The sequence below is a fragment of the Chionomys nivalis genome, chromosome 7 (assembly GCF_950005125.1).
Source record: "Chionomys nivalis chromosome 7, mChiNiv1.1, whole genome shotgun sequence".
Lineage (NCBI taxonomy): Eukaryota > Metazoa > Chordata > Mammalia > Rodentia > Cricetidae > Chionomys > Chionomys nivalis.
In genome coordinates, this window is record NC_080092.1 from 15782232 (window position 1) to 15806954 (window position 24723).

The window sequence follows — 24723 nt, forward strand, 5'->3', positions numbered from 1 at the left end:
CTGTCTCACAAAAACAAAAACAAGAGCAACAAAACCAAATAACCCCACCAAACAGCAGGGCCACTTGAATCCCTCATGGGCAACCAGGCCGTGGGCTGGACCATGGGCGGGATTGCTGAGGCTCTGCACCCACCCCACCCCACAGGACCGCAGATGGCAGGGAGTGTGAGTCCCTCACAAGAGCGGGGTGTGTGGGGATTAGAGAACAGCAAACCTCCACCCTGAAGCATCACGTGCTGCTGATCAATCATTAGACATGGCCCGCTTCAGAGGGATGGGAAAGTCAGTTCAACCATTGGTTCAGAAACATGGGACGTTGCTGCAGGCAGCCCAGCCCAGCCTTAATTATAACACAGTGCAGTGATAAACTCTCATGATTGAGGACCGGAAGAGAAGATCCTTAAAGTTACATCAGAACACACAGGAGTTAGGTGACAGATCCTTGTGACTTTGAGTACCCAGCCAGAAATTTCATTAGTTTCTTTCTTTTTCTAAAATTAATTTTTTTTTACAAGGTCTCATTACGTAACCCTGGCTGTCCTGGAACTCACTATGGAGACCAGACTAGCCTTGGCTCTGAGATTAAAGGTGTGTGCCACCGCACCCAGCTTTACTTCTGTTTCTTAAAATATCAAAATGTGGTGGCTTGAAAGAAAACCGCCCCCAGAGGTAGTGTGACTGTTAGGAGGTGTGGCCTTGGTGAAGTAGGTGTGGCCTAGTGGAAGGAAGTTTGTCACACTGTAGGGGCGGAATAGGTGATCTCTTTTACTCAGACCTCACTCAGTGTGACACTCGCTCTACTTCCTGTTGCCTTCTGATCAAGATGTAGCCAGCACCATGTCTGCCTGCATGCTATCATGTTCCCCACCGTGGTAATAATAGACTGAACCTCTGAACTGTAAGCCACCTTAGCTAAATGTTTCTCTTTAAATGAGTTGTCACGGTTGTGGTGTCTGTTCACAGCGATAAAACCCCTAACTAAGACATGGAGATACATGTTGTTATGGGATGCCCCCAGCTCTATCCTCTCTCCCTGCCTGTTTCATGGTATTTCACACACTACTTCACAGTCACCAGATTGTTTGCCAGGCTCTTTTAGAGACTGCTTATCTTCATGGCTGGCTCTTAGCACACTACACAGCACCAGGCTGGGCTCTGCTGAGCAGATCGGGGATTTCGGAGTAGCTCAGGAATAGAATGCTGTCATAAGCATAGGCTTAACCAGGTGAGGGATATTTTAACACACCTGTCACTTCTCGAAATGCAGAACGACCTGCTGTCTGTCTGTGGCACAGAGTTGTCAGACTGTTGTTCACATTCCAACTACTGTGGCTTAAACCCTCCAGGAACACCAAGAATGGTAGGTAGCCTGCCGAGATGCCTCAGTGGTTAAGATCATGTATTGCCCATGCTTGCAGAGCACCCAAGTTTGGTTTCTAAAACCCTCACCAGATGGCTCACAACTGTCTGTAAATCCAGCTCCAGGGGCTCTGGCATTTCTGGCCTCTGAGGCACCTGCACGCATGAGGCACAGATGCATATACGTATACACATAGTTTAAAATAAATCTTAAAAAAAAACTAAGAATGTTCTCCTGCATCTTTGAGCTTTCACAGTTGGGGGGCTGTGGATATACACAGTTGCTTTCACACAGGCCTCAAGTCCAGCCTCATCCCCATTGCCTCCGCTTTCTGGAAAGCTGGACAGAGTGCACTTCTAATATGTCAAATCGTAAATTCCACCTATCCCTTTAGGATGTCGGATAATGTGTATTTTATATTGTGAAAGGTTTTTGCTCTTCTTCCCTCCCTGTTTAGATGCAGATGTTGGACAAGTTCCCCATGGAAGGAGGGCAGAAGGATCCTAAGCAGAGGATCATTCCGTTTCTGCCAGGTAAGGTGCACACCCTTGGGCAGGGCCAGCCTGGCCACTGAAGAACAGCTCCCGAAAGAGCACAAGAGCTCATCCCCTCTCACACAGAGGGAGGGGCATTGTTTCTCTCCTTGTTTGTTTTTCTATTGCTGTGATAAAAACCATAGTGAAAAACCAACTTTCAGAGGAGTTTATTCCATCAGTTACACTTTTCTGTCTCAGTCTATCATCAGGGGAAGATAAAACAGGAACCGAAGCTACACCATGGAGGAAGCTGCTTGCTAGCTCACCAATGGCTTGCTCAGCTAGCTTTCTTATAGAGCCCAGACCACCTGCCCAGAGGTGGCTCCATCACAGTGGGCTGAGCCTTCCACATCAGTTATCAATTAAGCACATGTCACTCACACGTGTTCACTGCCACAGCCAATCTGATGGAGGCAGTTACTCAACTGAGTTCTTTCTTCTGGGTAGCTCCAGTTTGTATTCTGTTGACATGGGCATAACCATGCCAGACTGGCCAGCACAGCTCCACTGACAGGAATCGCAGCCAAGGGCAGGAATGACTAAGAGTGGGCATGTGCCACTGAGTAGCTGTGAGACCTTGGGTGGATCCTGCCACCTAGGATGCTCAGCTTCTCCCAGCTGGAGTGGGAGCTGGAGCACCGGGGTTTTCACAGTCAGCAGCTTGTTGGTATAACCACTGTGTTCATTTTCTATTTTCTGTGTCACACGTTACCAATAGTTTAATAGCACAATATAATAGCTGTTATTGCCTCAAAGGTCTATGGATCAGAAGCCTTGGCAGGCTCAGCTGGGTTCCCTATTTACCCTCACAAGGTCAAAGCCAAGGTGTTAACCAGGCACAGCCTCCTACCTGGAGGTTCCAGAGAAGAACTCCTGTCCAATCTTACTCACGTTGTGGTAGAATCAGTCCCCTACACTCTGCTTGATGGCTCTCAGCTGGGGCCCTCCAGCGTCTGGAAACTGCCTGCATTCCTCACGACAGGGAGCGAGTGATGGGACATAGAAATTTTCTGGCACTTAAGATCCCTCCAACCTCTGTGTCAGAGAAAGCTGTCTGCTTGGAAGGTTTTGTGTGGTTTCCAGGCTGATCCAGGGTAATGTAAGGCATGGACTAACCCATCAATCATACCCACAGACTCTAGGGATTAGGGCAGAACATGTTGGGGTCATAGTACAAAATCTACCAAGCACCTTGAGTGCCAGGTGTTACAGCAGCTGCTGCAGAGGGTGCGGTGCAGTCTTGGCAGTGCCAAGGCTTTGGGTGAGAAAGTGGGATTGTGCAGAAACAGAACTTGCGGAGCTTCACCCACTGCCACTTACAGCTGTCACTGGATACCAGTGCTGGGCTGAGTGCTTCACACCAGTCACCCCCATTCATTCCCTACAGGGAATCAGTGCCACGCCCCTGTTACAAAAGAGGAACTAGGGCCCCGAGAAACCACAAATGGCATGCATGGTTGGCAGACCCAGGATGCCAACAAAGGGGTGACTGGCTCCAAGCTTCATGCTGGAGTCACTTCCAACCTTGGCACCCTGGGCGCACACACAGCCCTAACCTTGGTAAAGGATTCAAGAGCATGCTTGATTTCCTGCCTTGTAAGTTAGAGATGAGACCGGTACTATAAAGATGGTGCCCATGAGGACTGTGTATGTCTGACAGGTCGCTGAGGGCCATTGCTCACTTGCTGTTGTTACACACGGATGATGGGCACGCGGACAGTCACCCTAGTCTCAGTACCCATGGTTTGAAGAGCTCCCCATCTCCCTCCTTTCTTGGGTCCCTTCCACACAGTCGGTAGGTTCTCAGAAGCTATCAGCTCAACTGGGATAGCTGTGTTTGCTAGGCCCCCTCTGCTGGGAAACTCCTTTGCCAAAAAAAGAAGAAGAAAAAAAAAAAGACAGAAACCTAGCATTTTTAATCCTTCCACTGGGATAGCATCAACCACACTGGAATTTTTTCCCCACTGGAGAGAACCCCATGTGCCAGCTGCAACAGCCAAAACTCAGGGCTGCAAAAGCACGTGCTCTGGAGTCAGCCCTCCTCAGCCCCGTGACTCTAATCCCTGTTCCCAGCCTCCCCCCTCCCCTGCACCTCTGTTTCCACATCTGTTAAATAAGACAGGGAATCTGCTTCACAAAGTCCAATTCCTGGGCACAGAATAGACTCAGTAAAGAGAAGAGCCTTGGTCATTCCAGAATAGAACCCCCAAAGGCAGGCCCCCCGACTCTCCTCTTGCTGCCTTTACTGAATAACCAAGAATGTTCAAGTTCAGCCAGACTTTCTTCAAGAAAGAGGGGAGCAGTAAGCCTTACTGTAGCTTTCTCCTGGATGAAAGGCAAAAGTCAGCTCTGGAAACTTCCCAAGGCAGAGAACTTGAGCCTGACCCTCTCCCCAACCCTTAAAAGCCTTTGTGGTTACGTAATTCTTTTCCAGCAAGAATTCATGCAAAAGCTGCTCACAGGGCCTAGCCCCTTTGTCCTTGTGCCCACTTTCAGCTTGAGATGCCCAAGGGTCCCGGGACCTCTGGCCCATCCCTTCTGAGCTCACCTCTCAGCTTTTCCCCAGGCCAATGCCTTGGGCAGGAAGTAGGTCTCCTCTCCTGAGGTCAGGTTTCTACCCATACTGCCTTGTCAGCAAGACAAAGGCAAGTTTCACATTAGCACAAAGGCGGGGGAAGGGACCAGTCTGTGTGGACTTTCCATCCCAGCAGGAGCTGGGGAGGCCAACTTGGCAGAAGATACAACTTGAAAACTAAGAATTGCAATTTGGCCTTCTTCCCCTGTGGAAAACAAAAGCCACTCATTCCCACCAAGGCCGGTCCTCTCTCCTGAACACCCTTTCCACTCCAGTGTGGAGGCAGCCCCACCATCCTTCCTGACCCTTCCATCAGATCCAGACCCTTGCCCATGCTGGCTGTCCTCCCACTTCAGAGAGGCATCACCAACAAGTAGGAACCACTGAGAACATTGGCCAGGCTGCCTAGTACCTGGCCTGAGTGTATCCTGGCTCTGATGTGCCTGGCCGGCCTCCGAAAGCTGAAAATGAGATAAAGGATTAGCGTGTTCTTAACTAGAGTGTCACGCATCCCCACTTTGCTTGAGGGCCGGTGAGCACGGAGTAATTACACTCCTTTGTAAGCTCTACCAAGGGCCAGGCTCTGGGTGTGTTATGGAAGTGACCTCGAAGACTGGACTCTGTCCCAGTTCACAGACTCCAGAAGCCATTGGCTCTCCAGGCTCACAGTGTGGGAGGGATTGGCTGTAACCATCTAGTGAGCTTTTCTCCTGCTACAAAGTGTCTCCAGAGGTCCCTTCAAGGCTACATCTTTGGTCCTTGTGTCAACCCCAAGAAACCCTGGAAGCACTGATGAGTTACCACCCTTTGGCTCCTTCCAGGGTGAAGCCTCAGCATTGGGCTCTGGCTTCCTTTACTTTCCATTGCGTTGATAACCAATGCCATAACCGAACACAAGTTGGGGAGTTAAGGGTTTATTTGGCTAATACATCCATGTCCCAGTCTATCTTTGAGGGAAGTCAAGGCAGGAACTGAAGCAGAAACAGGAATGCTGCTGCTCCCTGACTTGCTCCCAGCTCATCCAGCCGCCTTTGCAAGGGTGACACCTCCCGTAGTCAACTGGACCCTCCCAAATAGATCATATATAAGACAATACCCCATAGGTTTGCCTACAGGCCGATCTTATAGAGACATCTTCTTACCTGGGCTTCCCTCTTAGGTTTCTCTAGCTTTTGTCAAGTTGGCAGCAAAAAAATGAAAAATTGCCCACACAGACTCCTTAGTTGGGCGGTGGCTTCGAGACAAGTCTGCTCCCTGTGCTGTAGGTTGGCAGAAGCGCCATGCTACTCGTAAATGCTCTGAGCCCGCTTACTACCTTTACAGTAAGAAGCCTGAATTCTGCCATCCTCCCCAGATGTGCAGAAGGGAACTGCCACCAAATGGGATCACGTTTGTTTTGGTTGAGGCTGGGATCCTCTCCCACTTTGAGAACCAGATAAACAGCAGAAAGCCTTGGCTGCCCAGGGCTGCACCGTAGCATCCCGCTGTGCCTTAGCACCACATTCCTTCCCAGTCATGAAGCCTCACAGGCTTGGGGCTCTTCAGTGGAGTCTAGATTGCAAACAGCCCTACTTGCAGAGACCAGTGAAAATGAGGAGGAGGGCTATTTGATTGTCACTGTGACTGGAGCTGGGGGAAGGCAGCTGGCTTGGATCTGGAGTTGAATCGGAAATGATGGGTTGGGGACAGTCTTGCCCTGGAAAGGGTTCCCCACCTAGAATCCCAGCAGAGCCTGCTGGCCACCCCCACCCCTACCCCAGTTCCCATAGGGATGGCTCATTGAGGAAAGCAGGTTGTCAACACTGTCCCTCTCTTCTGTGGGAGGATGTTTTTATGGTTCTAAAAGCGATAAATACAATAGAAGCATCAGGAAAAGCATGGAGAAGAAAATATTACCTGTGCCTACCACTCAGAAGATGGGGCACTTCAAACCCTTTGGTGTATTAGCTCCTGGATTTTTCTTTTCTTGCAAGCATGGGTAGATCAGAAAGGCACAGAGTCATTAAATAGCTCACAAGCTCACAAGCTTGGACAAAGGCATGAATGAGGGAAGGTAGGGGGACTGAGTTTCCGCTCTGAGCTGCCCGCGCAGCCTGAGGGTCTTGGGTTGCACAGGCTCAGCTTGGAGGAGCCCTACCTGCAGGGGTCCTTCCACATGATTTCACACAAATGCAAATGCTAGAGAGGGGTCCTCAAGGAAGGAACAGGTAGAGTAGTAGTTACCGGAGCCTGGGAGAATGGAGAGCGAGCATTGGGAGAGGGTGGGAGTGGCTATCCGTAAGAGAAGGCATGGCTGCTGATACTGCAGCACAGCCTGGAGCTGCTCCTGACAGCTACAGATTGGATTTTTTCAAAATAGCTGGTAGAGAAACTTTGGGAGTATTTCTAACAGGAATGAGAAATGCTGGAAGTGAGGGCCATGCCAGTCATCCCGATCATTTTAATTGCACATATCATTTTAATTGCCCATAAATATGTATGGCGACTGTGCCGTCTACTGTGTTTAACCTACTCCTGGTGTGGAGGTGTGGCTGAAGTGTAATTTCATCACAGAGCATGTGCCTAGCATGAACAAGGCTCTGAATGCAATCCTCATAAAACTAAAATGCTCTCCTCATTCTCTCTAGCTATTGTGCTACAGCAGCAGAGTTCGGGGGACCCAGCTTAGCCTCAGCTACCCAAACTATCTCCCGGTGCAGCCTGGAGATACTGAGGGCAGCCAGGAATTTTGGGACCACTCAGGCCCTTCCCAGACAGCCACTTGGGGTGACAGAGGGCAGGTCACTACTCCCTGCTATGCTGAATGTGTTCTCATCTTGTGCAGGCAAAATCCTCTTCCGCCGCAGCCACATCCGGGACGTGGCTGTCAAACGCCTGATACCAATCGATGAGTACTGTAAGGTAAGCTGGGATGCCAGCACCATCTTCCCTCGTGGGTGTTCTGTTTGTTTTCCTTTCTGGGTGCCAAGTGTTCATGGGAAGGCGGGAAACAAAACAGAACAAAACGTAAAATTCCCCATGCTAGTATGGAATCAGCCAAATCCACTTTCAGCGGCTGTGTGGCGTTACCCTGGGCATGAATGTTCCAGTGAGCACTCAACCCCCATTCTTGATGGAGCAGCTAGCCTCTTGCTCCCTGAATGTGCAGAGGGAGGCCTGCCTTTTGGTGATGTTTAACTGGACTGGATTGGAGTGGAGTGGAGTGGTCGGGAAGGAAGCATGTTTTCATTTCCTTTGCTTTCTCTGAGGTGAGCATGGTCAGATCACAGGATGCAGGTGCCATGTGCAGTCACCGGTTGTGTCTGTAGCCAAAAGTGGAGTTAAGAACACACTTCCACTTGGGCTGGGGCGATGACTAAGTCAGCATAGTGCTTGCGACACAAACATGAAGTTCTGAGTTTGACTGAGCACCTATTTTAAACGCTGAGAGTGGCATTAAGTGCCTGTCATCCTGAGCGTGGGAGTGGAGACAGGCAGGTCCTGGGGGCTCACTAGCCAGCCAGTCCAGTCAGCCAGCAAGCACTGGGTTCTGTGAGAGACCAGTCTAAAAACTGAGGTGGAAAGCAGTCGAGAAAGGCACCCAATACCAACCACTGACCTTCATCTGCACCCATTCGTGCACATGTACACATAACATATACCACATACCACACAGACACACATATCTACATGGAGGGGGAGATTCTGCTCATGCCAGCTTCAAATAAAAAGTAAAACTCTTAAAAATGTACTCAACCAAAAGTGCAGGATTTACGCACTGAACTGCAAAGCATGGCCAAGCAAAGTTCAAAGAGCTCTAAGTAAAGCTGGCTGTAGTAGTGATCGCCTGTATTCAGCACCCGGGGGCAGAAGCAGAACTCTCTGTGAGTTCATAGTTCTAGGTAGCCAGGCTTGTATACTGAGACCCTATCTCACAAACAAACAAACAGAAACACTTCTAGCTAAATGGAAAGGCATGCTGTACTCATAAGTTGGAGGAGTAGGAGTTTCAAAAGCAGCCATTCTTCTAAAAATTCTTTTTTTTTTTTTTCTTTTTCAAGACAGGTTTTTGGAGCCTGTCCTGGAACTAGCTCTTGTAGCCCAGGATGGTCTCGAACTCCCAAGTGCTGGGATTAAAGGCATGTGCCACCACCGCCCAGCTTAAAAATTCTTTCTATATAGACTGAATCCTATAGAAATCCAGCATGCTTCCTAGTGGTTGTCTTAATTGGAGTATCTACTGGTGTGAAGAGACACCATGACCATGGCAACTCTTATAAAGGAAAACATTTAATTGTGGTGGCTCTCTTACAGTTTCAGAGGCTCAGTCCATTGTCATCATGGCCGGGAGCATGGCAACATGCAGGCAGACAGGGAGCTGGAGAGGTAGCTGAGACTCCTATACCTTGCAGGCATCTCAGGAAGTTGACTGAGACAGTGGGCAATATCTGAGCACAGGAAACCTCAAAGCCCGCCCCCACAGTGACACACTTCCTCCAACAAGGCCATACCCTCTCCAACAAAACCACACCTCCTAATAGTGCCACTCCCTATGAGATTATGGGGGTTAATTCCATTCAAACTACCATAACGATGCTAACAAGATCAATTGTGTGTGTGTGTGTGTGTGTGTGTGTGTGTGTGTGTAAATGCAAAAGACCTTGAACAACAAGTCACATTTGCCATTTTCTAGACTCCGTACAAGGCTGCAGTAACTCTGTGGTGCAGGATCCATGCGCAGATCAGTGCACAAAGCTGTGAACCAGGAGTAAATGTTCCAAAATGCCAGGCTGAGTGATACTCAGTGAGATGCAGAAACAGGTTGATGAGGGGAGAGTTTTTAATACACAGGTGGGACAGCTAGCCACTGCATAGTTCGTCAAAGCCACAAATCATCACAGACTTCGGGGTTTCAACAGCAGAACTTGGTTTTCTGTCACTTCTGAAAGCTAAAATGCAAACAACAGGGTCCCCCAGGCCTTGTCCTTGGCTTGCAGTTAGCTATCTGTGACTGTACGGGACATGTTCTCTTTATGTACCTGCACCCTAATCCAGAGGATGCCATTTATATGGATTAAGGCCCCCTAATGATTTTGTTTAATCTTCAATTACTTCTGTAAAGACCTGTCCCTAAATACATAGATCCTGAGAGGTGAGAACTTTAATATACGGATTTGAGGGTTAAAGGAGGACACTGTTCAGCCCACAGCGTCCGTACACATGCAAAAATACAATGCACTTGAATCCTTATTGCATACTCTGTACAATGATCAACCCCAAAGGGGTCACAGGAGCTCAAGAAAGAGATGGCTCGGTGAAGAAAGTGTTTGCTTCTGAAGCAGGAAAACCTGAGTTTGGATTCCCCAGCACCCATGTAGAAAGCCAGATGTGACAGCGTACATCTGTAATCCCTATGCGGGTGAGGAGAAGAGAATCTCAGGGGTTCAGTGACCGTCGCGTTTAGCTGAATTGGTGATGTCTAGATTCAGTAGAACATCATTTCAAAAACCAGGTAATCAGTGATAGGGGAAGACATCCAGGTAGACTTCTGACCCACCCACACACACACCCATGCACATGCACATGAACATGTATGCAAGCATGCACAAAACGGACCACAGCCCTAAATAAAAGAGCCAAAATTATAAAACTTACAGAAGACAGTGTGGAGGGGATCTTCATGACCCTGGTTTAAGCAATGAATTTTTAAGTGTTTACACGAAAAGTAACAGTCCTTAAAAATTAAATTAGGTCAAGTTAGCCATCATCAAACCTATTGACAAACTTTTCTGCCAAAAAAATAAAATGCAGGCATAGTGGCACACGCCCTTAATCCCAGCACTTGAGAGGCAGAAACAGGTGGATCTCTGTGGGTTCAAGGCCATCCTGGTCTACAGAGTGAGTTCCAGGACAGCCAGGGCTACACAGAGAACCCCTGTCTCAGGAAAACAAAGTAAATAAACACTACTAGAAAAATTAAAAGATGCAGCCGGGCGGTGGTGGCGCACGCCTTTAATCCCAGCACTTGGGAGGCAGGCGGATCTCTGTGAGTTCGAGACCAGCCTGGTCTACTAGAGCTAGTTCCAGGACAGGCTCCAAAACCACAGAGAAACCCTGTCTCGAAAAACCAAAAAAAAAAAAAAAATGTGTCATAGACAGGATGAAAATATTTGTAAATAACATTTGTAAGGGACTTACTGAGAATATATAAAGAACTCGTGGTAATTCCAGTATCTGGGAGGCAGAGGCAGGCAAATCTCTGAGTTTGATGTCAGCCTGGTTACAGAGTGAGTTCCAGGACAGACAGGGCTACACAGAGAAACCTTGTCTTAGGGGGAAAAAAAACACACAACAAAAACAAACAAATAAACAAAAAGTGACTAAAGAAAAAGCTTCCTATAGCTCCAGAATAAAAAGACCTTGGGGAAGTGTTGTAGGAGGCCACTAGTTAGTTCCTGGCTGCTCAGCCCCAAAATAACCACACAGAAACCATATTATTTGCAATACTGTTTTGCCAATAGCTTGAGCATATTTCTGACTCTTATATCCCAAACCAGCCCCATCTCCATTAATCTGTGTATCGCCACCTGGCTGTGGCTTACCAGGTAAAGTTCCGGCATGGCATCTGTGTCTCCATTGGGGTTCCATGACTTCTCTGTGACTCCGCCTTCTTTCTCCCAGCATTCAATTTAGTTCCCCCCACCACACTCCCCAAATACCCTGTTATAGGCTCAAGCAGTTTTTTTATTACCCAATGGCATTCACAGCATACAGAGGGGAATCCCACATCAGGGAAGAACTTCAGCAGGACCCTCACTCAAGAAGGGACAGGGATTCAATAAACCTGTGAGCTGGTTGTGGTAGGTGCACAACTTTAACCCCAACACTCAAGGAGCAGAGGCAGAAGAAGCTCTCTGACTTCAAGGCTAGCGTGATCTACAAAAGAGTTCAAGGCCAGCCTCTATTACAGAGTGAGAGCCTTTTTCACAGATAAATAAATAAATAATAAACACATGAAGAGATGTTTAACGTTGTGAACCAGTGGAGTCATGCAAACAGGGGCCATAGATTGTTACCAATCATGGGGCAGTTGTGCTGGACATTAGCAAAGATCTGAAAAAGCTAGATTCTTTATCCCAATGGGACATGAGATGAGAAACCACACTGGGAAATTATGGGGCAGTTTCTGCAGGACTGAGACAGGGAAAGACCACAAAATTCCAGGCCAGTCTAGGTACATAACAGGAATCTGTTTCAACACACCCCACGAAAACACGGTCAGCCCTGGGTCTACCCATAAGAGAAAGCTTACGTCCTCATGAACTCTTGGATGCAGACACTCCTAGCAACATTAAGTCATAATAGCCAAATGGAAGGGACAGTCTACAACTTGATGAGATCAAGCAATTAAATTTGGGCAGATTCTACGACCTAGATAGATCACAGACATATGATGCTAAGTGAAAGAAACCAGATGTCAAAAGTGAGTGACCGGATGAAACGCACAGGCAGGGTGGGTTTATGAGCACAGAAAGCAGATGAGCTCTTTCCTGGACCCGGGGACTGTGGGCGGGGAGAGGGCCGCAAATTCAATGTTTTGTGGGGATGAGGCTAGAACTCTGTAATTTCCTAAATACTGAACTGGGCATTTGCAGCGAGTAAGTTTATGGTGTGTAAATTATACTGTAATAAATCTGAAAACTTCTGTCCAAAAGGGGGCAATTCAGGACAGATGGCCCCTCTTGGTCAGGCGACATCTAGTAAGGGCTGGAAATCACTCCTGATGGAGCTGTCTGCTCCTGCTCAGACGTGACCTTGTCCCATCCCTCCAGTCACTGTGCAAGGTGGACGGACTTCCATATTCCTGTATGTAGATGAGGGGCGGCAGCCTCATGGCTGCTCTTAGTAACAGTGTCAAGGGCTTGCAAGTCGAGCCCAGACACAGCACCCTGTGTACCAATTACTGTCTGAAGAAATAAAAATGGGAGAGGTTGAAGGACTCGGGCCTGGACTGTGTCACAGTGCTATGGTCTGAGTGCAGATTGAGAATCCTCCTCAGATGTTCCCATGTTGGATATTTGACCTTCAGTGTAGCAATGTTCAGGTGGCAGAGCCTGTAAGAGCTGGACCTCATGCTGGTCTCAAGTGAATTAGTTTTCTCAAGAGCTTGCTGTTGTAAAAAACCAAGACTGTCTGGTGCTCTTGTTCCCTTCTGTGTTTCTGTACCATGGTGACACAGCCAGGGACTCTGGTCAGCCCTGCAACTGTGAGCCAAATAAACCTTCATCTCATTAAGGATTGAGTGTCAATTACTTTGGTATAGTAGCAGAAAACAAAGGTGGGCAGACCCCTCCTTCCTAACTATCTCCTTCAGAGTGGGTGGGAGGCAGGGCAAGTGCTTCGCTACTGCCTTCCACTCTCAGAGGAAAGTTCCCTGTCTCCCATGTCCCCTTTTAAGCTATAAAGCCTAAAATTGCCATTCTGGAGGTAGCATCCCTTTGTCCAAGGCAAGAACTTTAGGTACTTAGGGTCACCTTGCCCTGCTGGACAATTCCTGCCTGCACATTCCCAGAAGCTGCCCTCCCTCTACCCACACCATCCCATCCTGCTCTCTCCCTAACACACCCACGTCTCTCCATCTCCATCTGCATACATACCCGGGGCCTCCACAACCTCTGGACGTATTATTCTGAAAAGGAGATTTTAGAACTTGGAGTGTAAGAGACACCAGCTGCCCGCAGCTGCCTGAGATGTGGGATGCTCCAGACGTCATGAATTAGCCACAAGGAAGAAACTGCTTAGGTTATACGAGCAGAGCCCTGCAACCAATCAGAAGAACAAAGCCGATATTTTGATTGCCCAGATTCCCTGGGTCAGCATCAAAGGACCTGCCCTCTTTATAGGAGATAAACTGTCCCTTCTGTCATGAGATCTGCACTTTTAGTTCCGTAAGCTGTTCCTAACATTTAGACATCTGTTAGGGACATTGTCAGCTGACTTAAGGCAATGGGATCCATCACACTGAGCTTAATTTTAGTAGAAAATTATAATCTCCAACAGGTAGATTGGACTGTTGGTACCCAAACCTGTCTGCCAGGTGTGTAGTAAAATGCAAGCAGCGTGCTCTGCCAGGCATAGATAGTGGAAAGTTATCATCACTCACACAATTGTCACCAGATAGAAAATCTCCTGGAAACAAATTGAGATCCCAGAAACAGACCCCTGCTGGTTGGACAGGTTGACAGTGACGCAGACAGTCCTTTGGATCATTGGGGAAGACCGGATTCCCGGATAAAGGGTTTCCGGATGGGGATGGGGATGCAGAAGATAACTAACTGTACCCTCACAGCAGTGGGACCACTTCCAGGAGCTTAAAGTCATCACAGTAAGAGGCAGTGCTCTTCTTAGAAAATAAAAGTTTCCCTTCTCTAGGCATGGAGGGGTGTTTAAAGATATAAAAGATACTGAACACAAGGAAGATGTGTTTATTTGGCCACAGTTCATCTAAGAACTTACGTCTGTAGAAAGACACAGTGAAAACGTGACTCCTGAACCTGCCGCAGTGATGCGCTTCTACTCTCACGTGGCCTTATAAACAGCCGCTCAGCTTGCTGTGGGGCTCATTGAAATACCAGCGGCTGCCCACGACAGATGCAGCACGTTCTGGGCCAGACCAGCTGAGCCCAGCTATAAAACCCTCAAGAAGAGACGCAGCCCCAGGGCACCGTTGTGAAGGATGTATGTGAAATTGAGGCGCAGTCTCGCCGGCTTCTGTTCACACAGGGGCCAGAGTCAGAATCTCTCTAGAATACGTCTCACTTCCCCAGTGGAGGAAGAACGTCATTTCTAACAGTGGTGGTGCTGATGACTGCATGCTGTGAGGTTGGTCTAAGACAGAATGGCTGACACCTTGAAGGACTCATTTCTAGAATGAACTGGGTTTTGTTCAGAGTTTGTTACCAGAGATTTTTGTTTATTTGGTTTGGGTTTTTTTTTTTCTTTTTTTCTTTGTTTTTGAGACAATATCTCCCTGTATATCTCTGGCTGTCATGGAGCTCACTATGTAGACCAACCTGACCTCAAACTCACAGAGATCCGCCTGCCTCTGTCTCCCGAGTGCTGGGATTAAAGGATTCTAAGCAGGTGCTCTGTCATTAAACTACACCTCTAGCGCCAGGACATCTGAGTACAGCCTGGTCTAGCTCATTTCCTGTTGCCGTAACAGAATGTCTGAGACTGGATATCTAATAAGGAAGGTTTCTTTCGGCGCATGGTTCTGGAACCTGGGAAGTTGTAGAGTGTAGTGCCAGCAAGGACTTCTTACATATTCCCAACTCATGGGAGAAAACAAAAGCAAAATATGGCAGACAGGCTTGATTGATAGCAGTGCATTGTCCTTCCAGAGCAAAGCCTTACTCACTAGAGAAAGCATTAGTTTATTTTTGAGAGTTCTGCTGAGGAGCCCATTGCTGTTAGAGACTAGATAGATGTAAGGTATCTATATGCCACACAGCTGGGCATGGCACAGTTCAACGGGCATCCCATCACAACTCCCCGGGCAGAAGGATGGCCGCTTGCCACCTAGAATTAGAAAAAGGAAATAGATCAAAGAGGGAGGCAGAGCAGGAGAGTGTGACCCTTCTTCCTGGCAAAGGTCAATCCCAGTGCCAGATGCAGATGCAGAGTGGGAGATGCTTCATGGCAAATCAGAATGATGACAAGGGGATGGAAAGATGGCTCAGTGGTTAAGAGCACTGACTGCTCTTCCATGGGACCTGGGTTTGATTTCCTGTGCCTACATGGTGGCTCACAACTGTCTATGACTCCAGTCAACAGGATATCCAATGTCCTCTTCTGGCTTTCATGGGTACTGCACACACTTGGTGGGCAGATATACATGCAGGCAAACATTCACATGAAATAAAAGTAAATAAAGTCTCAAAAAATTATCAACAAGCAAGCCATATGGGGTGGAGATTATCCAGTGACCATGGAGGGAGCTTCCATCACCATTGCCCTCCTCACGTTATATCATTCCACTTTCAGTTTGTGGAAGTAGCTTAGAGCTTGGGTCAGAAACTCACTGGAGAGATGTCTCAGTGGTTAAGAGCCCTGGCTATTCTTCCAAAGGACTTGAGTTCTTGATAAATATACATCACCTGTCTTGTCATTTGTCTAGGCTTATTTCTTTATGTCCATAGCCAGGATTTTCAAGGGTCTCCCCTGATCAAACCTGATCTCTATCAACCTTGAATGAATCCAGAGCTTTTTCATTTTCTGTGGAAACAAAAGCGTAACCTCTTCCCCAGTGAAATACAGTTTTTGACTTCCATTTTAAAGTTAAGGCATTCCTGAAGTATCTAGGCTGGTGTCATTAATTCAGCAGTCCCTCTTACAGCCCCATGTCTCTCAGAAGCTGTTGTTATCAGCAGTCAAGAAATTCAGAGTTAGCAAGGCGCCATACAGGATCCAGACTCCTGTGTATTTTACATCTTTATATAGATTATCATTTTTATATTATTTTATTTTCTCTTTAAAGACTGTATTATTTATAAACTATCTTTTCTATGACTTTCTATACCCATTTTCTTTTCTTTTAAGCCTTCACACATTTTTAAAACACACCGTGACCTGTTTAGAGGTTTTGTTCGTCCGGATCTGTCTTTACTGAGTACCTGTGGCGTTCTCTGACCATGTCAGCTGCCATACATAACTCAGCTTAGCACATGGCGCTGGCACGTAGCACTGGTGGCTGGCTCCGCCCACTGGCAGCAGCTGGTAGCTGCACCTCTGTACACAGAGCACTGGCCCACCTGAGAGAACTGCATCTGGTTCCTTGTCCAGAACTTTTCATGGCTTTCTCAGACCGTGTTTGGAAATTTGAGCCCCCATGTTGGACACCACATATAAATGGATTTTTCTTTGGGCCACCAGCACACAAAAAATGGCATGGAGACTTGTAGATAATTATGAAAGCTCAGCCTATATTTTAGGCTTGTTTCTCTAGCTCTTATGACTTAAATTAGCCCATTCCTATTAATCTATGTTTTGCCTCGTGGCTTTTTACCTCTCTTCCATCTTGTACCTCCTGTTTCCTCTCCATGTCTTCTGGTGTCGCTCTCCTGCCTAGACTCATCTCCCCTTCTCTCTCTATCTGGGAAAGGTTAGCCCCACCTAACCTTTTCCTACCTAGTTATTGGCCATTCAACTCTTTATTAAACCAACCCAAAGGCACCTTGGCAAACACTCATCTTCACAGTATAGAAAAAGATTATTCCAGAACACCCTTCACACACACCATGGCTATAGGAGCAGGGACCAGCTCTACCATGAGCCTTTTGCACCTCCATCTTCCTGGTCCCGAACCCACTCTAGGAGAGGAGGGGACCTTAACTAAATGTTTGTTGAACTGTGGTGCCACCTCTGTGATGAGCACTGGACAGAGAAGGTACCTGTTAAATCCTTGACTGAATACTTGTTTGTAGGTCAGCAGACAGAACAAATGCCCTTGCCTCACTTCATGCAGCCTGCCGGTAGATGTAGCCAGCTGTGTTGTAACCTACCTGAGCCATTCTGCCAGTGGCTAGGAACTGCCCCGTGGGAGACTGACATGCTCAGCCTCCATCACTCTGGAAACTTCCATCCAACATGTATCCAAACTGTCAGGATTTATAGCTTCAGCTTGGGAAATTCAGACATGTGTTAGACACACTCCAGATGTTTTCCAGTGGTGTGGTAGAGATGACAGACAGCAGAATATGGTAGGTCAAGATGAAATGAATGACGTTAGTGCAAGCACCACTTTCTAAAATAGCATGTACAGTCTAGGCTGGACTGTGTAATATGAACATACAGTGTTTGCACATATGCCAGCAGAATGTATCATCTCCATACATCTCGGAGAATGCATGTGCATATGTATATGTTCTCTAAGCCAGAGACATTATCATCACCAGGAAACTTGTTAAAATGCTCGATCCCAGTCCTCAGCACAGGCCTGCTAAATCAAAAGCTCTGGTGGGCCCCAATCTATGCTTTAGAAATCCTGTAGTTGGTTTTGTTTGTTTGTTTACTTTTTGAGGGCCTGCTACCCAGCCCCCGAATAAATACGTGAGTGGCTAGCCTTAGCTTGGCTTGTTTTAGCTAACTTAAATTATCCCGTTTCTCTTGAACTACATTTTGCTTCTGGACTTTTTACCTTTCATTCGTGTGTGTGTGTGTGTGTGTGTGTGTGTGTGTGTGTATTTATGTATCTATCTGCCTCCCTTCCTTTCTCCCTAGCTGGCTGTGTGGCTGACCCCTGGCATCCTCCTCTCCTTCCTTTCTCACTCCTTGCTCTTCTCTCAAGCCTAGATTTCTACTCCTATTCATTCTCTCTGCCCGGCAGCTCTGCCTATCCCTCTCCTGCATAGATATTGGCTGTTTAGCTCTTTATTAGACCAATCAGGTGTTTTAGGCAGGCAAAGTAACACAGCTTTACAGAATTAAACAAATGCAACGTAAAAGCATGCAACACGTCTTTGCATCATTGTACCACGACCTAAACAAATGTTACACATCTTAGACTATTATTCCACAGCAGAATCCCCCTTTGCAGTCCTAATGCCTTCCTAAGTTTGAGAAGCACGGGTGACAGCCTTCTCCTTCCTCGGGCTCACCCGTGTCTCTTCTCTAGGCCCTGATCCAGCTGCCCCCCTACATCTCTCAGTGTGATGAAGTGCTGCAGTTTTTTGAGACAAGACCTGAGGACCTGAACCCTCCCAAAGAGTAAGTTGGTCTGTGGGCTTCCCCAGGGGAAACCTCCCTCCCTTTTCCCCTCCTGCTGTCCTTTCTGACCCGCACAGACCCAGAGTCAGCAGAGTATAGACTAAGCCAGAGTTCATTGTCTTGGCCCCTACAGGGCCTGCAGCCAGCATAGGCACTGGTACATGGGTAAGGATGGTCCCATCTAACAGGGACTAGAACCTGGCTAAGTGTTCCAGTTCTTCTACACTACCACGCTTACCAAAGAAAGAGTTCTATAGCTGAGTAGACCAAGACTCTTTCCTAGGGGTTCCACTCTCCCAAATGCATAGAAAACTTGGTCCCAGGATCTGAAGCACTTACCAGATAAAGGAAGAATCAAAGAGGAATCTTTCTTAGAAGAAGCCTGGGTTCCTGGGGTGGGCTTGGATTCATTAACTCACTGAGGATGCTGTGGGATAGAGACTGCTAGTGTCCTAATGGAATCAGCTCAATATATATCACAGAGGACGCTGGGAGATATAGACTGTCAGCATCCTAATGGGAATCTCAGTTCAGTACCTAACACACTGAAGATGCTGTAGGGTGGAAACTGTCAGCATCCTAATAGAATCTCAGCTTAGTACCCTATACTGAAGATGCTGTGGGGTGGAAACTGTCAGCATCCTAATGGGAATCTCAGTTCAGTACCTAACACTGAAGATGCTGTAGGGTGGAAACTGTCAGCATCCTAATAGAATCTCAGCTTAGTACCCTATACTGAAGATGCTGTGGGGTGGAAACTGTCAGTATCCTAATAGGATCTCAGCTCAGTACATACACTGAGGATGCTGTGGGGTGGAGACTGTCAGCATCCTAATAGAATCTCAGCTCAGTACCTAACACTGATGATGCTGTGAGCTGTGAGATGGAGAGTCTCAGCATCCTAATGGGATCAGATCAGAACATAACAAGGACTAACTGGCTCTCTCTCACCCCTATCTCCTATACAGGGAGCATATTGGGAAGAAGAAATCAGGTAAGCATATGTTTCATTCTCTTCTTTTCATTCCTGCCATGTACTCTAGTTGGGTTCTACACTGTGAACACCACAATGCAGACGAATGGTAGGTGGGTGGATGGATGGACAGACAGAGGGATACATGGTCAGATGAATGGTAATTGGGTATGTAGTTGGATGCATGTGTGAATAGACGGATAAAGAATGGATGGATGGGTAGTTTCGTATGTGGACGATTGAATGGATGAGCTGATGACTTATAATTAACTAATACCTGGCCCCGGCTCCCAGAAGAAGGATTTGAGGCTGTTTTATCCCTTGACAAACTACTATGAAGTGGATGAGATGAGAGTGCCCTTGTGGCATGGGAAGACAAATGTCTTCCTAATCATGCTGCAGAAGGTTCTGTGCCTCCATTCCACTTTATACAAAGCAGTGTGGAAACTCAGAGCCTTTTCCAGTGCTGCGGGAGGGGGGTGAGATAATAGGGGAGAAGTGAGGTGATAGAGGCCTTGAAGCATGGGGACTGAGGGTGAGCTTTCCAAAAAGAGAAGGGAATCCCAGGCTTAGAGGACAGCAAGCATTGAGGGAGGGAGATGAAGTTCGCTGCGATCTGGTCCTTTGACAGCCTCAGCTCTGGCTGGCCTCTCAGCTTCCTTCAGTCCACTGTCCTTGGCAGACAGACATGGTGGTGCCTGTCACTCAAGCCTTGCTGGGCTCCTTTCTCACACAGGAAGCTTTCTTCAGACAGCCTTTCTATTCTTAGGGTGATGCTACTCTTCCAGCAGAGGTGGCCATGGAAAAGAGAAGGTGGACCTGGGGGTGATGCATGCCTGTGCATCCTAAAAACAAGGTCACAAGGCCAGCTCTTCTTAATACCCATGCTCCTCCTGGCTGCTGCAGTCCAGAGCCCTGCCCTCTGATCTCCTTGAACACCCAGGAAGTTTGAGGAACTCCACGCATGGGAAGGAGGAGGTGCAGGCAGAGATTCCAGAAGTGAAAACTGATGACCTTACCTCAGTTTCCTCATGCATGACATCCAGGTCTGGGGTATGACTCAGTGGGAGAACACTTGCCGAACATGCCCAAGGCCCTGTTTTCCATTCAAGCACACGCATGTACACATGTGTGCACACACACAAATGATAGTGTGTTTTATAGGATTATCAGAGGCTCTATAGTAGTCGATGTAAAACACTTTAATAGTAATATCTAACTGGTGCTCTTTCATCACCACTCAAACCAGATATCTCTGGGAGCAGGTCCACCTTTCCGGGGTTTTGGTCTCCCTTTCCTGCTGGGAGCAGGGCCTGGGTCAGCTTTTCAGGTCTCTAGGCTGATCACGGTGGAAAGCGAGGACAGAAGCCATGCCTCATACATTTTTCCTTGAAGCACAACTTCTGGGATCTGCTCCAGTCCCGTGTGCTCACTGACTGCATCTGGCTCTCCTTTGGCGTTTAGTGGTCACTGGCCACAACCCTGGCATCCTGCTAAAGCTGCAAATGTCCCTCAGCCAGGGATAATGACACATTTCTTTTCTTAGCAGAGAGCAGCTGCCTCAGGGCTGGTCTCAGAATTTCTGGCTTTAAGTATGCAAAGACTCCCCTGGAAGGAGCCGGAGAGGAGAGAGGGAGTGGGCAGCTCCGGTTAGTGAAAATAGGAGTGTCCGGTTGGAACAGGCTTGAAAGAGGGGACCTGTCTAGAAAAGAGAGCCCAGGCTCTAATTTGTGGTGACCGTGGTTGACATCACTCACCTGCAATGATGGGTCTCAGGTTTATTTATAGTCCCACTAGCTTGAATGTGGCACCTTCTTCATTCAGACTCTGAACCCTTGAAGGGTTCCTTATTTATCTGACTAGTGGGCAATGCCTTGATTTTACAGCCAGTCTTCTTGATTGAATTTTAAAGAGATTCCAATTAAAAACAGACCTCACCCCTACATTTTCAGTGATACACTCTGGATGGGAGAAGGCTTGTCTGTCCCTAGCACTGCCTGGTCACAGCCAGCTGGCTCTGCAGACTTACTCATGTGGCCTCAAATTCTGCTCATCCAAAAAAAAAAAAAAAAACCACCACTGTTGAGCAGGTCATCTGATGGCTTGCAAGAACTTTTCTTCTTGATTTTTGCTTATTTACAGATTCTTATGGAAGGAAAAAACCTCACTTTGGCATTACTCATCATTTTTTTTTATTATTTGTTACGTATACAATGTTCTGTCTGTGTGTATGCCTGCAGGGCAGAAGAGGGCACCAGACCTCATTAGAGATAGTTGTGAGCCACCATGTGGTTGCTGGGAATTGAACTCAGGACCTTTGGAAGAGCAGGCAGTGCTCTTAACCGCTGAGCCATCTCTCCAGCCCGATCATCATTTTAAAAATTCAAGACATGTCATCAGAAAGAAAACCACCTAACTCAAAACGTTTATCTGGTAGAGTAGACACTGTGTGGCTTGAGAATACTTTCAGTGTTAATGACAAAAACCACCCTTCTACTGTCGATTCCTTGATCATGTGATATAGCCTAGGGCTCTTGATTTCATCCTTGGCAACTTCTATATCTGCCTCATATGTTCCTGCTACCAATTATAATCGGGCTTAGTTGCAATATCACACTCTACCAGTAGGGGTCCCAACGTGGTACCTGAAGTCTCCTTTAAGGTTCCCAGTCTAATCACGTGCTACCAGGACTCTTGTCCTTAGTGTTGATAAGTGGGGTGTTCTGAGTAAAATGCAGACAACTTGCTCTGGAAGCAGCGCTGTAAAGCAGCTCCTTGCTCTTGCTTCTGAAGAAAACCCCAGCAAAAAACTGCAGAATGAAGCCCAAAGCCACAGCCCTGAGCCCTGTGACCTGCAGTGCTCTGCTCATGCAACCAAAGGCCTACACTCTGCACTCTGGGTTTCCTGACTCTGTCACTCAGTATACACTAGGATCTTACTGCGTGCCTGGCAGTGATAGGTCCCTGGGGAATGTCAAGGCAAACAGGTACATAAGCAAAATAAAATAAAAGAGGAGAGATGGCCAGTGGTGGCGCATGCCTTTGATCCCAGCACTCCAAAGGCAGAGACAGGTGGATCTCTGAGTTCAAGGCTAGCCTGTTCCACATAGTGAGTTTCAGGACAGCCAGGGATGCACAGAGAAACCCTGTTTGTTGGGGGTGGGGTAGGGGGGAATAGTTGATATTTGCTAAGACAGGAAGTCATTTAGATCTAAGTCTTTAAATATTCTTTCTTCCATTTGGATATTTATTGAGCCTTATTAGGTACCACCCATAGTCTAGACCATGAATTGATAAACTTTTTTTTAAAAGGCCAAGTAAATATATAGATAATTTACATACAGTCTGTCACTAACAATAATATATTATTCCTCTCTCTCCTCCTCATCTGTGAACACTTTCAGAATACTTCATAGTAGATAGGGCTAGAGAGATGACTCAGCAATTAAGAACACTTGCTGCTCTTGTAGAGGACCCAGATTGCATTTCCAGCCCCCACACGGTCTGGGCTCACAGCTGTCTGGAGCTGCAGTTCCAGGAATCCAGTGTTCTGCAGGCATCAGGCAGATACTTGGTATACATACACCCATTCTGACAAAATACTCATGCACATAATATAAAATAAATAAGTAAAACAATTTTAGAAACCTGCAAACCAGAAATGAATCTCTGGGTTCCTGCTAGAACATGGGCATCTAAGCCAGAACAGGAAAACCTACAATAGGCCGTTTAGGCCAGGAGAAATGAACAGGTGAAACAGGGCAAGCCTCTCTCCTTAAGGGCACCAAGCAGGTGCTTATGCTCCTAAATTTATACCCACTGACTCTAAATCTCATCCTTACCAAGTGTTCAGTGTAGCCAGCCAGAAGTCAGCCATCTTGTTCCTATAGAGTATTGAGAGCAGAAGGTAAGTACCCTTCTGCCTTCTGGAGTGACGTGGGGGGAATACGTTCTGCTTGGCTACCAGGGCCAGGTCACGCAGGGCTTTGCAGACATTGGGCTTTTCTTAGGTGAGGCGAGAGCCTTGCTTGTGGAGGATGGTCGACCCAGATGACCTGAAGAATCATGAACAGCATGGTGGACTGAGGTTGGCAGCAGGGAGCCAGTTAGGAGTCTAACACTCGGAGGTTCCCATTAGAATGAGGACTTTCTGGTCCTCAAGTGGGTTTTCCTCAGTGCAGGTTTGCTCTGTTCACCTTAAAAGAACCTTCATTTTCAGTGGCCAGGACCCCAGAGAGCCAGCATCTTAGCTCACTGACTCCTTGCACAGGGTCCTGGAGAAGCAGAACACATCAGGTTAGCCCAACAGGAGCTTCTCTACAAGGTCATGGTCCAGTAGGGCCAGGCCAGTCTTGTCTCAGATGCCAGCCTATCTGGCTGTCTAGCCTTGGTGAACTGTTCACCTGTGAGGAGATAGCAGTTGACTGAGAGCTAGGATTGGTGACAATAACCATTGAGAAATGCAAAGAAAGGACACAGCCAAGGAAAGAAAGGCAGAAGACCTCAGACACTGCCTCCTTCCCGGTTGTCCTTCATCTAGTTCCACACCTGGCTGTCCTCAGCTTCTTTTCTTACCTGTAACAGGCAGTGCCCACCTCAGGCACAATGAAGCTGGAAAGGTTTGCAATGGCCCACAGCCCATAAGAGGCATTCTTTTCCAGGCTTCCTCCCATCCGGCCTTCTTTGGCAACTCCATCCTGTCTCCCTTCTCTCCCGTCCCCTCATGGTCCCTCCACTCAGGTGCAGGTGGCTAGGGTGGTCCCTGCTCAGATGCCTTCTTTCTGTCCCACAGCAGGAAAGGATCAGTGGCCAGAACCTGCTCACAGAGCCAAGAAGCAGGCCTGCCCCCATATGCCATGCTGGCCCTCCTCTCTGACATCTTTGAACTGAGATGTTCCTTTTAAGTCTTCTGTGTTGTATTTTTGTGTGCATACCCATCTGTCTTGGTGGGTAGCAGAAGTGCACAACTCCAGGGTGTGACACACACACTGCTCACCAGGGAAGCCATCTGCCTGACAGTGCTTCCCACGCTTTTTCCTTCTGGGAAAATCTACACTTATCAAGTCTCACTGCCCAGCTCCAATGCCACCACTGCCTCTTGCCTAACAGCTTTGCACCCTCTGCCTGGAGTGCCTTTCCCCGGCCTCTGCCTCTGCCTCTCTCTACACGGCAGTCAGTCGCTTGTCCAGCTCGAAATCTTGCTATTTGCTTTATAGAACTCTTTTCTTTTTAGATTTATCTACTTATTTTATATATACAAGTGCTCTATCTGCATGTATGCCTTTATGCCAGAAGGCATCAGATCCCACTATAGATGGTTGTGAGCCACCATGTGGTTGCTAGGGATTGAACTCATGACCTCTGGAAGAGCAGTTAGTGCTCTTAACCGCTGAGCCACCTCTCCAGCTCCTCCTTCATAGAATTCTTAATCAACTCCTCAGGATTTAAAAAATCCAAACTTATCAAGCCCTTGGCCTCCGACCAGTGTTTTCCTGAGGCACTTCTCTCAGTGCCACGCCCTCCTGGCAGAACT

At 47.5% G+C, this 24723-nt stretch overlaps 1 protein-coding gene across 1 annotated transcript in view; it reads left to right on the forward strand.

Annotated features, from left to right (window-relative positions):
* Sh3pxd2b (SH3 and PX domains 2B) overlaps nucleotides 1-24723 on the forward strand; it is an 85938-nt gene that overhangs the window by 34490 nt on the left and 26725 nt on the right. The window contains exons 3-6 of the mRNA XM_057775582.1: nucleotides 1818-1893; nucleotides 7296-7372; nucleotides 18126-18217; nucleotides 19186-19211. Of these exons, the coding sequence (XP_057631565.1) occupies nucleotides 1818-1893; nucleotides 7296-7372; nucleotides 18126-18217; nucleotides 19186-19211 (271 nt within the window). The remainder of the gene's footprint in view (nucleotides 1-1817; nucleotides 1894-7295; nucleotides 7373-18125; nucleotides 18218-19185; nucleotides 19212-24723) is intronic.